Consider the following 14,359-nt stretch of genomic DNA (forward strand, 5'->3'; position numbering starts at 1 on the left):
GTTCAGATCGGGCCCCTTGCAGATCTCAGGAACCGAGAGGGGCTCTGGCTCGTTCCTCAGACCTTAGCCGCAATCCCCAGCTGGCTGGGGGGCAGGCAGTGTAAGGGCAATGGGTGGGAGGCCCCAGAAGGTCCATAAGATCCCCATAGGGCCTTCTGTCATGCCACACCCAGGCACAAGGGGCTGGGGCAGAAAGGGGCCTCAAATCTGGCAGACCTGATTTTCAGAGCAGAGATTCTGGTGAAGCCTTTTCACCGCCCTGATCCGCTTCCTCCTCCGGCTTCGATCCTGGAGCAAAGCCCTAATCCCTGCTGCCCTCCTCCGTCCTCCCCCCACGGGGCCAGGAGCAGCCACCCAAAGAGCCCCAGCGGGAGATGGCCCCAAAGCGGCGGAGGAGAGGAAAGCGCCATGCAAGCGGAACAGCTGTTTGCTCAACCTCCCGTCCCGGCTGTGAACGAGCCAGAGTCGGACACGGGGTTCGTGGGGGGGAAAGGCACGGGTTGCTTTGCCACAGAGGGCGCTGCCATGTGCAGGAGCCACAGCCACTGGGGAGGGGGTTCCAGAGGTGGGCTCCAGAGCCGACTGCTTTGGATTGCCCCAGGCACTAGCAGCTGGAAGCTGCTACCATGGCGGGGGCTATGGGGTGCCTGAGCTGAGCTGGCCCTACAGAGACAGGGCAGGGTCAGCTGGCTGCTTGCACCAGGGTGGGAGGAAACCTCCCAGTGCCTTGTCCTGTTTACTAAGGCAGCACTCCCCTGGAGCTCAGCTGGGGCTGGCCTGGGTCGGGGTGGGGATGGGGGCTAACAATGTGGCTGGCCAGCCCGTGCCAGAGGACGTTGCCCCTTTCCTGGGCCGCATCTCAGAGGGTAGCAGGGAGTCCCATGGGGCAGGAGGAGCCCAGCACTGCCAGGATCCGGGCTGAGGATTCAAAATGCCCCATTGGATACTGGGGGCTGTCATGGAGTGTGGGGGAGTCCAGGCCCTGCACCCCTCTTCTTGGGATTCACTGAGACTCTCAGCCAGCCAGTAAAACAGAAGGTTTATTGGACAACAGGAACACAGTCTCAAACAGAGGTTGTGGGTACAACCAGGACCCCTCAGTCAAGTCCTTCTGGGGAAGCAGGGAGCTCAGACCCCAGCCCTGGGGTTCCCTGCTTTCCTCCACCCAGCACCAAACCTGAAACTAACCCCCCCACAAGCAGGCTCTCTCCTGCAGCCTCTGTTCACATTCCTGGGCAGAGGTGTTACCTCCCCCTCCCCCTCCTGGCTCAGGTTACAGGCTCTCAGGTCTCCCATTGAAACTCCCCTGCCACATTCCCAGGTCAACACTCCCCCCTCCCTGCTGCATCACATCTCTCCCTCCTTCGAGACTGAACTGAGCGGGGTCACTCTGACCAGTGACCTGGGGAAGTTCAGGGCCCCCTCTCCGGGACAACGCGTCCACTATCATGTTGGCACTTCCCTTCACGTGGACCACGTCCATGTCGTAATCCTGCAGAAGCAGGCTCCACCTCAGGAGCTTGGCGTTGGCTCCTTTCACCTGGTGCAGCCAGGTCAGGGGAGAGTGGTCAGTGTACACTGTGAAGTGTCGCTCAAAGAGATAGGGCTCTAGTTTCTTGAGGGCCCACACCATGGCCAGGCACTCCTTCTCGATGGCCGCATAGTGTTGTTCCCGGGGTAGCAACTTCTTGCTCAGGTACACGATGGGGTGTCTCTCCCCCTTTTCATCCTCCTGCATTAACACCACCCCCAGTCCCGTGTCTGAGGCGTCGGTGAACACCACAAAGAGCTTGTCAAAGTCTGGGTTTGCCAGAACTGGGCCACTGACCAGAGCCTCCTTCAGTGCCCGGAAAGTCTCCTGGCACTGCTCGGTCCAGACCACCTTCTCTGGCTTCCCCTTCTTGCATAGCTCAGTGATGGGGGTGGCTATGGCGCTAAAGCGGGGCACAAACCTTTGATAGTTTCCTGCCAACTCAGTAAAGGCTTAGACCTGCTTTTTGGTGTGGGGAGCAGGCCAGTCTCTGATCACCTCCACCTTAGCTGGTTCCGGCTTTAGGCAGCTGCTCCCCACCCGATGGCCCAGGTAAGATACTTCCGCCATCCCCACCTTGCACTTCTCAGCTTTTATGGTCAGCCCAGCCCCCTGGAGTCGGTCCAGCACTTGTCTAACCTGGGACACATGGTCCTCCCAGGTCTGGCTAAAGACACAGATGTCATCAATATACGCCACGGCAAAACTCTCCATCCCCCTCAGTAGCTGGTCCACCCGGCGCTGGAAGGTGGCCGGCGCTCCCTTGAGGCCGAAAGGCAGGGTCAGGAACTCATAGCGCCCCAGAGGGGTGATAAAGGCCGATTTCAGCCGGGCATCTGCATCCAGCGGCACTTGCCAGTAGCCCTTTGTAAGGTCCATGGTGGTAAGGTATCGAGCTCCTCCGAGCTTGTCTAGGAGCTCGTCAGGCCTGGGCATGGGGTAGGCATCAGATACAATGATGGCATTGAGCTTCCGATAGTCCACACAGAACCGGACCAACCCGTCCTTTTTGGGGACCAGCACCACCGGCGAGGCCCAAGGGCTGGCAGATGGCTGGATCACCCCCAAAGCCAGCATGTCCCGGACCTCTCTTTCCAGGCCCTGAGCAGTTTTCCCTGTGACTCGGAAGGGGGAGCATCTTATCGGCAGGTGCGACCCTGTCTGCACCCGGTGGACAGTCAGATTAGTGCGTCCAGGCTGGTTGGAAAACAGCTGTCGGTAGGGATGCAGCACCCCCCGACCTCAGCTTGCTGGGCAGGGGTTAGCTGATCCGAGAGGGGAACTGTTTCCAGGGGGGAACCAGCTCTGGTCCCAGGGAATAGATCTACTAAAGGGTCATCTCCCTGCTCCTCCCAATGTCCACACACGGCCAACACCACATTCCCCCTGGCATAATATGGCTTCATCATATTCACATGGTACACCCGGTGGTGGTGTGCCCGGTTAGACAGCTCCACCACATAGTTTACCTCATTTAGCTGCTTGACAACCTTGAAAGGGCCTCCCAGGCGGCCTGTAGTTTGTTCTTTCTCACGGGGATGAGAACCATCACCTGATCCCCGGTGGCGTAGGCACGGGCCCGCGCCGTGCGGTCATACCAGACCTTCTGCTTCCTCTGGGCTCTGGCCAGATTCTCCCTGGCCAGGCCCATGAGTTCAGCCAGTCTCTCTCGGAAGATCAGGACATACTCCACCACTGACTCTCCATTGGGAGTGGCCTTCCCCTCCCATTCATCTCTCATCAGGTCCAGGGGGCCTCTCACCCTCCTTCCATATAACAGTTCGAAAGGTGAAAATCCGGTAGACTCCTGGGGTACCTCCCTGTACGCGAACAGCAGGTGAGGTAAGTACTTGTCCCAGTCCTGCGGGTGCTGGTTCATAAAGGTTTTCAGCATCATCTGTAGCGTCCCGTTGAACCTCTCCACCAGCCCATTGGACTGGGGGTGATAAGCTGAGGCCCAGTTGTGCCGGACCCCACATTTCTCCCACAAGCACCGGAGCAGGGCCGACATGAAGTTGGACCCTTGGTCTGTCAAGACTTCCTTGGGGAACCCCACTCGGCTGAAAATGGTCAGGAGCGCATCCGCCACGGTGTCTGCTTCAATGGAAGCTAAGGGCACTGCCTCGGGGTAGCGGGTGGCAAAATCTACCACCACCAGAATGTATTTCTTCCCCGACCTGGTCGTCTTGCTCAGAGGTCCCATTATGTCCATGGACACCTTCTGGAAAGGTTCCTCTATGATGGGCAAAGGTCTCAAAGCTGCTTTCCCCTTGTCCCGGGCCTTCCCCACCCTCTGACAGGGGTCACAGGATCGGCAATACTGCCGGACCGTGGTAAAGACCCCGGGCCAGTAAAAGTTCTGTAGCAACCTCTGCCGGGTGCCCCGGATTCCCTGGTGCCCTGAGAGGGGGATGTCATGGGCCAGGTACAGGAGCTTGCGGCGATACTTCTGGGGGACCACCAGCTGCCTCCTGATCCCACATGACTCCACTTCCCTTGGGGGAGCCCATTCTCGGTACAGGAACCCCTTCTCCCACAGGAACCTCTCCTGGCAACCTCTCCGTACCACACTGAGGTCGGCCAGGTCCCTGAGCTTCCACAAGGAGGGATCTTTCTGCAACTCGGCCTGGAACTCAGCAGCTCGGGAAGGGATGGGGACCGGTTCCCTCTCACTGGCCGGGTCTGAGGCCACAGCCTCTCTGAGCCATGCCCCTCGGCACTCCCTCCCCACCAGGGTAGGGTCCTGCGCCTCCGGTGTGGTACCCTCCCCAAGGTCGGGGCGCAGTGCCCCTCGCTGGCTCTGGCTACGGGTCACAACCAGGACGTCTGGGGGTTGCTTGGCCAGTCCTCTAGGTCCCCCCCCATCAAAACCTCAGTGGGCAAATGGTGGTGCACCCCCACGTCCTTGGGGCCCTCCTTGGCCCCCCATTTCAGGTGTACCCTTGCCACGGGCACCTTGAATGGGGTCCCACCCACCCCCGTCAGGGTCAGGTAGGTGTTGGGCACCACCCGATCTGGGGCCACCACCTCGGGCCGGGCCAGTGTCACCTCCGCGCCTGTATCCCAGTATCCATTGACCTTCCTCCCATCCACCTCCAGGGGAACAAGGCACTCGCTCCGGAGGGACAGCCCCGTGCCCACCCTGTAAACCGAGAACCCTGAGTCCAGAGCCTCCAGCCCTCTGGCGGAGCTGGCCTGGGGTACTCTTCCCTCCCGAGCAGGTAGTAAGCTGGCAGCCCCCCTTGCCTGGGCCATCTGCCCCTCGTCCAGCTGGGTCCCTCCCCAGTTAACCCAGGGTAGGTTGGGTCTGCTCAGTCTGTCCCTGAGCCTGGGGCACTGGGTCCGTACGTGGCCTCTCTGGCCACAGTGATAGCAGCTCAGGTCACGTTGGTCCCCTCGAGTGGGTCGGATGGTCCTGACACCAGGCATTCCCCTTGGGAGGGGGTTCTCCCTATTTCCCCGCTGGGAGGTCCCATGGTGACTCTCTCTCTGCATCGTGGGGGGCCTGTTATTTTGGGACTCCTCCCTGCTACCCCCTGACCGACTGTTCACAAACTCGTCGGCCAGCTGCCCTGCGTGCTGGGGGTTCTCCGGCTTTTTGTCCATCAACCACAGCCTCAGGTCGGAAGGGCACTGTTCATACAGGTGCTCCAGTACAAACAGGTCAAGCAGGTCCTCTTTAGCTTGGGCCCCCGCTGTCCACTTGCGGGCATATCCCTGCATCCGGTTGACCAGTTGTAGATATGTGACCTCAGGCATTTTACGCTGACTCCGGAACCTTTTCCGGTACATCTCGGGGGTCAGCCCAAACTCACGGAGCAGGGCCTGTTTGAACAGTTCATAGTCCCCTGCCTCCGGCCCTTTCATTCGGCTGTACACCTCCACGGCTTTGGGGTCCAGTAAGGGGGTGAGGAACTGGAGTCTGTCTGCAGGGTCAACCCTGTGCAGCTCGCAGGCATTCTCAAAGGCCGTCAGGAAGCTATCTATGTCCTCCCCATCCTTCAGCTGGGCCAGGAAGCACTTATCAAAGCTCCTTGCAGTCTTGGGTCCCCCCGCACTCACCGCAGCCGGGGCCCCACTGCTCCTCAGCCTGGCCAGCTCCAGTTCATGCTGTCTTTGTTTCTCCTTCTCCTCCTGCTCATGCCTACGTTCCCTCTCCTTCTCCTGACGTTCTCTCTCCTTCTCCTCCTGCTCATGCCAACGTTGTTTCTCCTCATGCTGACGCTGCTTTTCACGGTCCTCCAGCTCCCTCATTTTCATCTCCCTCTCCCATTCCAGCCGCCTCCGCTCCAGGGATGGGGAGCTCCGCCGGGAGGATCCCCTGCTGGCTGCCGGGGTCAGGCTGCCCTCGGTCTTCACTGGTCTTCCCCCAACCCCGCCCCCAGGCATAGGTAGGAAGGGTCTCGGGATGTCCTCGGCAGCAGTCTGACCCCTCCCAGCCCGGTCAGGCCCCAGGGCCCACGCTGCGTCCACCGGGCGGCTTCCCTCAGGGACAGGGATCGGGTCATCCAAGCGATCCCTCTCCTCCAACTGGGCAATCAGCTGTTCCTTGGTGGACCTCCCAATGCGCAGCCCCCTCTGCCTGCACAGCTCCACCAGGTCACTCTTAAGGCGTTTAGCGTACATCTCCCTGCTGGCCACTCGCAGGCCGGGCAGCTTTCTACAGTTTCCAGGAAAAACCCCTAGTGTGCCAGTCCTTCTTGAGGTCACCACCTCTTTGCCAGGGTCGAGCTGCAGACTCCTCCGCCCCTGGGACCGCTCGCTGCAATCCCCCGGGGGACCCTGTTACTGCAAAAGTCCTTCTCTCTGGTCACACACTCCCAGGGGTTAACCACCCCCTGAAACTGTCTCTCTCTGAATCTTCAGCACGCCTGGTCCCCGTCAATCCCCCTTCGTTTTACTGTTCCCCAGTCACTTACAGCAGGAAGCGCCGTTCACGGGGTGCAGTAAATCACACCGCTGCCACCAGTTGTCACGGAGTGTGGGGGAGTCCAGGCCCTGCACCCCTCTTCCTGGGATTCACTGAGACTCTCAGCCAGCCAGTAAAACAGAAGGTTTATTGGACAACAGGAACACAGTCTCAAACAGAGGTTGTGGGCACAACCAGGACCCCTCAGTCAAGTCCTTCTGGGGGAGCAGGGAGCTCAGACCCCAGCCCTGGGGTTCCCTGCGTTCCGCCACCCACCACCAAACCTGAAACTAAACCTCCCCTCAGCAGGCTCCCTCCTCCAGTCTCTGTTCACATTCCTGGCCAGAGGTGTTACCTCCCCCTCCCCCTCCTGGCTCAGGTTACAGGCTCTCAGGTCTCCCATTGAAACTCCCCTGCCACATTCCCAGGTCAACACCCCCCTCCCTGCTGCGTCACAGGGGCCTCGAGTCACTTTGGTGCAGACGCAGATTTGCAAGCGACCCTGTTTTCTCCTGCCCCCGTAGGCCTGGCAGCACCCTGACCTGGCCTGGCTCGCATGCCACCAACTGGGCTCTGGACTGGCCTCTGGCTCTAATGTCACTCTGCCAGGTCTCCCCCGCTGCCCTGATTAACTCCCCCCCTCCGCTCGACGGGCCCCTCCTCCTGGGAAAGCTGCTGCTCCCTCCTGCCCTTCGCTGACCCCTCGGGGCCAGAGCTGTGCCATTGTCCCCGCACAATGGGGGAGATCCGGCTGGTTGGGATGGCAACGCCGGCGGGCAGGAGGGGCGGGGGGGGCTGTGGCGGGGGCTGAGCTGTTGGAGGGGGCTGGCGGCACAGCTGCACAGGGGCAGGGGAGTTTGCAGAGCAGGTGCCCTCCAAACCCTGAGCTCCGCTCGGCTCCAGCCCTCTGCCGCCCGGGGCCTGCCCTCAGCTCTCGGCCCCCTTGGGATGGCCGCGCTCAGCTCCCAGCCATCTCCCTTCGGGCACCTGACGCGGGAGAGGCACATCCAAGCGCTGGCGAGATCCTTGAGGAAGAAGAATGGGTCTCCGGGCCTCCGGGCCCGGGGGACATCCCCCAGCTGGGAAGGCACAAGCTGGGCTAACCAGGCTGACGAGCCGGCCTTTGGGAGCAGCCAGGGGAGCCTGGAGCCAGATCGGCGGGTTGGAGCCGATGCCCCTTCGAGTGCCGAGGACCCTGGCCACCAGCTCAAGGGCCGGAGACGGCGGGGAAGCGAGCACGGTGGGACTGCCGGGGAGGAAGCCAGTGAGTCACCTCTGCCGCGGCTGGGCTGGCGGGGCAGGAGAACCCGCCGACGGAGCCTGGAGCAGAGCTTGCAGCGGGTTCAGGAGGACGACGAATTTCCCCCGCTCGGGCTGCAGGTGCTGGCCGGCGTCTCCCAGCTGCGCATCACCGCCCGAGCTGATCCACGCGGTAAGGCCTGTGCGAGGCCCAATCCGCTGGCCTCGGCTCCCCGCCGGCCTGTGGCCCTCGCAGCACACAGCCCCCACCTCCTCCTTACGAGACCCCTGCCGTGATCCCAGCGCCCAGGACCCAGGGATTGGCAGTGGGGGTCAGAGCCTTTCAGCCCAGCTCCTCTCTTCAGCTCCGCCCATCAGTAGGGAGCAAAAGCTGGTGCCCCCTGGCAGTGTCTGGGGGGTTCAGGCTGACCCAGGTCACCCAGATCACAAAAGCCAGCACCAGCCAGGCCTGGGAGCCAATAGCAACCAGCTCCCACGTGCGCGGGGGCTGTCTCCGAGGGGAGGAGCGCCCCCCAATCTCGGCTCCGACCCACTTGTCTCTGGGGTTCAGATGGCCCCAAATCAGCCTGGCCCAGTGCAGTGACAACCCCGCCCGAACCTGCAGCGCAGAGGAGCAGAAGGAGGGGAGCAGAGCGGGCGAGGGGCGGACGACAGGGGGGCGTTGGTTTGGTGGAGGACGCGCCAGGGAGCTGTGTCCCGTCATAGTCCCGTCACCTGCTCCCCGCAGGCTGAATGTCAGACCTGCCCCCGGGCTGGGTGCTTTGTGGGATCTCTGATACCTATACTGTTTAACCCAAGCTGGCCAACATGCGATGGGCCCACCAGCCCCAAGCCATGGGGCCATGAACACCCCCGGCCCGGTCCCAGACGGGCGCTCCACGCCGGCCCTGCTTGAGGAATCTAAAGGCACCACGCCGGGCAGTGACATTTCCTGCCCACCCAGGCCTGGCACTAGCAGGGCGGGGAGGTGCGGGGCGGGGGGGCGGGGGGGGGAGAGGGCACAGCTCAGACACTGTCGCTGCGACTGTTGCAGGGTTCGCCGGGGACCCAGGGAGAACGTACGTGGTGGGCACCGCGCAGGCAAAGGGGCTGCTGGTAGCTAGCGAAGGTAACTGGTCGCCCCCACCCCCCTCATTGTCACCAGCCATGGGGGGAGGGGCACTAAACCCTCCCAAATGGGGGGAAAGGGTCTGGATAGGAAGCCATGGAAAGGGCTGAGCCCATCCCCCAGCAGGATGTGCCTCCCACCCCCACACCCCGTCCCCCCCGGCAGCCCCCTCCCGCAGCAGCCCCAGATCCTGCCACGGCCCCTCCATTCCCATCCCCCGCGGCGCTGCCTTGGCTCAGGGCGGGGCGCAGCACAGCCCTCCCCAGTGCAGGGGAGCAGGGCCCCTAGCGCAGACCCCCTCCCCCTGCAGGCCCCTAGCGCAGCCCCCTCGCCCCAGCTTTGGTGCGCAGGCCCCTAGCACAGCCGCCTCGTCCCAGCATCGGGGCGCAGGCCCCTAGCGCAGCCCCCTCGCCCCAGCATCGGGGCGCAGTCTCCCCCATGCGTGACGGCCGCCGGGTCTGCACCGTTCTCTGTGCCCACCTCAGAAACCAGCCGCTTGTGCCTGCATCTGTGTGGCCCTGCCCGCTCCTGCTGCGTCCACCTCCAGGACCCGCAAGGCCAAGAAGTCCTGTGGCTCCGGCGGCCCTTCGGGGGGGGCGCCAGCTGCCTGGGCTGCTGCCAGACGGAGATGCGGGTGTTCACCGCCGGTGACCAGCTCGTGGGCAGCGTGCGGCAGCGGTGAGGGCACCGTGGGCTCGGGCACCAGGGCTCAGGGAGGGATTGCTCCTCAGCATGGAGAGGAGCCGGGCCCCACGCGGACGAGGGGCTGGTGGAGGCAGCATGGGTGAACCGGGGGGCAGCGCCCCCCTCTGAGGCACCAGGGTTTGGCCACTGGTGGGCGGCAAGCTGCACGGGGCGGATGGACCAGTGATCAGACCCTGCGCCATGCCCAGCAGTGCAGCCCAGGGGCTCCCGCCGCCCCTCTGGCTGGCGTGGGGCCCGCTGCCCTGCCCACGGCCTGGCTGTACCACACGGCATGCTCTGTGTCTAGGTGGGGCATCCTTGCCCATCTCTGGGACCTGCGTGACCCCCACGGTGTAGCCACCATGAGGATCCGAGGCTCCTGCGCGGCCAGCCGCTGCTCCTCCAACCAGGAGTTCCAGGTAAGGGGGGTGGGTGGAATAGGGCAGTGCGTTTCCCTGGGGCTCCCGCCAAACACAGACCTTAGACGTTTTGTGGTGGATGATGGGGGGCTTTCACTGGTTTCCGTTGGATTATCTACACTCTCTAGACAGCAACACGGGCTTCTTATATATCATCCACCCTGAAGCTGGCAGCTGTACTCCTTTGCCATGCGGGCTATACAGTGTGGGTGAACGTGGGCAGGAAGGAACGCAACAGAAGTAATTGGTGTAAAGTCCACCAGCACGCACACTGTGAATACTGTGTCCAGCTCTGGTCACCCCATCTCAGCAAGGATGCAGCGGGACTGGGAAAGGTTCACAGAAGGGCAACAGAGATGGTCAAGGGTATGAAACGGCCTCCATGCGAAGAGAGATTAAAAAGATAGGGCCCATTCAGCTTAGACAGGAGACGATGAATGGGAGGTATGACAGAGGTCTATAAAATCATGCCTGGCGTGGGAAAAGGAATAAGGAAGAGTTATTTATTCCTACCCATATGTCACGGAGTGTGGGGGAGTCCAGGCCCTGCACCCCTCTTCCTGGGATTCACTGAGACTCTCAGCCAGCCAATAAAACAGAAGGTTTATTGGACAACAGGAACACAGTCCAAAACAGAGCTTGTGGGTACAACCAGGAACCCTCAGTCAAGTCCTTCTGGGGGAGCAGGGCGCTTAGACCCCAGCCCTGGGGTTCCCTGCGTTCCTCCACCCAGCCCCAAACTGAAAACTAAACCCCCCCAGCAGGTTCCCTTCTGCAGCCTCTGTTCACATTCCTGGGCAGAGGTGTTACCTCCCCCTCCCCCTCCTGGCTCAGGTGACAGGCTCTCAGGTCTCCCATCCCCAGGGCACATTCCCAGGTCAACATTCCTCCCTCCCTGCTGTGTCACATCCTCACACCATAACACAAGAATTAGGGAACTAACAGGCAGCAGGTTTCAAACAAACTAAAGGAAGTATTTCACACAATGCACAATTAACCTGTGGAACTCCGTGCCAGGGGATGTTGTGAAGGTCAAAAGCATAACTAGGAGGAGTTCATGGAGGATAGGTCCGTCGATGGCTAGTAGCCAAGATGGTTAGGACACAACCCCATGCTCAAGGTGACCCTAAACCTCTGACTGCCAGAAGCCAGGAGTGGAAGACAGGAGTGGATCACTCCATAATTGCCCTGTTCAGAACACCCCCCACCCCCCACGAAGCTCTGGTACTGGCCATGGATGCAGACAGGACACTGGGCAAGATGGGCCATGGTCTGACCCAGTGGGGCAGCACTTATGTTCTTATGTAGTCTAGCGACGATGCTAAGCTGGGGCCTTGCTAGAACCCCCCTTCGGGATGTCCGCAGCCCCAGCCCATTGCTAGCACGGCCTTGGCACTGAGCTGCTCATCTTTGTCCACCCGCCCAGGTCACCTCCCGCGCTGGCAGCCCCCTGGCAGTGATCTGGAAGAGGTGGCCGGGTTTCAACGAGGACCGGAACATGGACCATGAGTTCTTCGGGGTGGACAGTAAGTGGGGAGCGCAGAGCGGCCAGGCTGCCAGGGAGAGCCCCCCAGCAGTGCCGCCTCTGGGATGGGCAGGCTGGCGGGCTCTGGGGGCACGCCGAGGTGACCACACGCCGGTGGGGTTCAGAGCTGGCCACGCTCTCCACAGCGCCCCCTAGCAGGACAAACTCCGCTGTTGTCGCTAGAGAAGGTTCCTGGTGCATTTCACCCTCCAAACAGGCCTTGCTCGGGCTCAGTCACCATGGAGATGGGCAAAGGTTTAATTTCCTCCCGTCCCTAATAGAGGCAGCTCCTTCTCTAGCATCTGCCCCCAAAGCACCTGAGCTCCAGCAAGGACGAGGGAACTGGCCTCACCCACAGAGTGAGCTGCAGGGAGAGCCCCGGGGTGGTGGCGAAGAGCCCTGCTGTGTCTCGGCCACCCAGAGAGCAGAGGCTCCCCTCTCGGATGCTCTTGCCAGGGAGGGGAGCTATCAGCACCTGGCAGGAGAGGATGCAGATGGGATGCTCGCCCCCTGAGGCCGCAGAATGTCCCATGCGGGAGAGAGGCCCCCAAACCAAGCAGTGGGGCTGTTCTGGGGCCGGGAGGGTGCTGGCATCGCCCCCTGTACCCATAGCTGAGCTGTGGGCAATGCGCCTTTCCACCGTCTCTCTGTCAGTTTCAGCAAAGCTGGGGGCCGAGGACACCGCTCTCCTGCTGGCAGCAGCCTTCCTCCTGGTAAGTGCCAGCAGCCGAACCCTCCCCGCCCGCTCACGCGCCAGCCCTCCACTGCGTGCCCTCTGCCCCCTGCTCGCACTCATGGGCTGGCCACCCTGCCAGTGGCTCGTGTGGGCCAGAGCCCTGGGGCAGGGACACTGAACCTACCAGCCCTAACCCGGCGAACAACCGGAGGGGACAGGAGCGAAGGGGCCTCACCAGCCACCCCTGGCAGCAGGGCGCCCAGGTTCAGCTTGCCCCTGAGCAAACAGCTCTGTTGAGGGGGCCTTAGCGAGTTCTCTTGGCTGCTGCCTGACATGGCGTTGTTTTACCTAAACGCACTGCCCCGCACCCGCCAGCTCGCTGCCTCGGTTCCCCTCCGGCGCCTGGTTACACTAGACCCAAGACAAACACAGCTACACCTCCCCCCCACCAGCCCTCCTCCGCACCATCCTCCCGGCAGCACAACACCCCTGTGCAGGCACTGAGCTGGGGACGACTGGGCACAGGCGCTGGGCAGGATTCGCTTTGCCTTTTCCTCGCCAAATTCCCCTCCCCCATCAGCTGTCATGTCTTGGGATGTCCTGAGCCACCTCGCTTCGACTGGCCCCTGCTCCACGGAGCGTACCGTCTCCGGCCCAGCCTGTGCAGGGTGCTGCACACCCACGGCGCTCCAGGCAGCAGCACCTGTGTGTTTTGTCGTTAGCTGTAACCCAAGGGGACGCCCATCTCCCGCTCAGAGGAGTGGTAAAGTCAGGGGCATAGGACGCCCCCTCCACCTTTGTGTGGAGCACAGGGACGCGCCCGCCTGTTTGTAACCTCTTCTCATGTCTCCCAGAACTTCATGTTCTTCGAGATGAGCTGAGGAGGTCTAGAAGAGACCTGCTGGGAGCCCTGCCATGCCAGAGACCCTGGGACTCGTCCAGCAGCTCCCCCCCGGAGTCACGGAAATCCCAACAGCGAGGCACAGGCCGCCACTGCCTCGTGAACGCCGGATCGCCTGGGCGGGTGGGATGGCACTCAACGCCTGGCTTTGCGTGTGCTGCTTTCACGAGGCAACTGGAGAACCTGGAGTCTGATGTACTTTCTGTCTGTCTTAGGTGTGCACGTGGCCCCACCACCAGTGTGTCTGAGCCCCTCCCAATCCTCAATGCAACATCCCTGAGAGGCAGGGCAGGTATCCCCATTGTACACAGGGGAAGCTAAGGGAGATGCCCAAGGTCACACAGGAAGTCGGTGGCAGAGCAGGGAATTGACGCCAGGTCTCCCAAGTGCTAAGCTAGAGCCCCAACCACTAGGCCACCCTTCCGCTCCCAGGTCACTGTAAAATCCAGCACTGGCTGGGCCCCTTGCTGAACCCACATTGAGAAGGCACACACATGCTTTTCACACCCTGAACTCTGTGGTACCTGGCGCTGGGAATCCTCGACAGCCCCAGCATCACAAGGGCAGGAAGAGGAAGGAGCCAATGAACGGTTCAAACCCACCACAAGCCAGGGGAGCAGAACAAGGCAAAGCATTCAGACACGGCGAAAGCATATGCCAGGCTCAGGTCCTCAACCTACTGGGCACCATAACCCAGTCTGTCCACGGCCCTCCCAGATTGCTCTGAGTAACTGACACAGGAAGTCAATTAAACCATCAGATCAGCTCTTGGTGGACCTGGTGTATGTGGGGTTTCCCCGTTAAATCGAGGAATGGGAGTTTCCCTTTGGGCTGCTGGCAGCTGGGCAGGTGCGTCTGGAAGCAGGAGGGTTTGGTGCAAAACCACCCCAGGGGCTCTTTGGGAATTGTTTTCAGAAACACAGAGGTTCCAGGGGTCAGCGGGGCACTGTACAGACACATACGAAACCTCGGTCCCCACCTTGAAGGGCAGACGACTGAACGCAGGACCAGATGCAACAAATGGGAGCAGCGGCATGAGCGAGCGACTGGAGTAACGAGGCCGCAGGAACGGGGCTAGGACCGCGCGGTAACACAGAGGAGTCCTGCACGCACTTTGATGGTGCAGGTCCGTTAATGACCTAGCTCTCGAGTGCAAACGAATACATGAACCAGCTCACTGACCACTGCTGAGCCCTGCTTGGCTGCCTGTCTACCCACTAGCTGATGGCAGGTTCTCAGAGGCATGGGGCAAGCAACAGGGCGGGGGGGTGTTGTCGAGTGCCACAGACCTCTAAGGGGTTACCCCTCGAGGCAGATTTCCCAACTAACCACACCTTGCCCAGCCA

The 14,359-nt window shown here is 61.7% G+C and overlaps 1 protein-coding gene across 1 annotated transcript; it reads left to right on the forward strand.

Moving 5' to 3' along the window:
- The first annotated feature begins 7,263 nt into the window (after positions 1–7,263).
- LOC141993351 (phospholipid scramblase 3-like) lies at positions 7,264–13,770 on the forward strand. The gene is made up of 7 exons (XM_074962887.1): positions 7,264–7,872; positions 8,734–8,808; positions 9,294–9,486; positions 9,800–9,911; positions 11,338–11,437; positions 12,091–12,149; positions 12,967–13,770. Exons 1-7 carry the CDS (start codon positions 7,389–7,391, stop codon positions 12,991–12,993), a joined length of 1,050 nt encoding a protein of 349 aa, XP_074818988.1. The 5' UTR covers positions 7,264–7,388; the 3' UTR covers positions 12,994–13,770.
- The last annotated feature ends 589 nt before the right edge of the window (positions 13,771–14,359 follow it).

The sequence above is a fragment of the Natator depressus genome, chromosome 9, assembly GCF_965152275.1.
Source record: "Natator depressus isolate rNatDep1 chromosome 9, rNatDep2.hap1, whole genome shotgun sequence".
Classification (NCBI taxonomy): Eukaryota; Metazoa; Chordata; order Testudines; family Cheloniidae; genus Natator; species Natator depressus.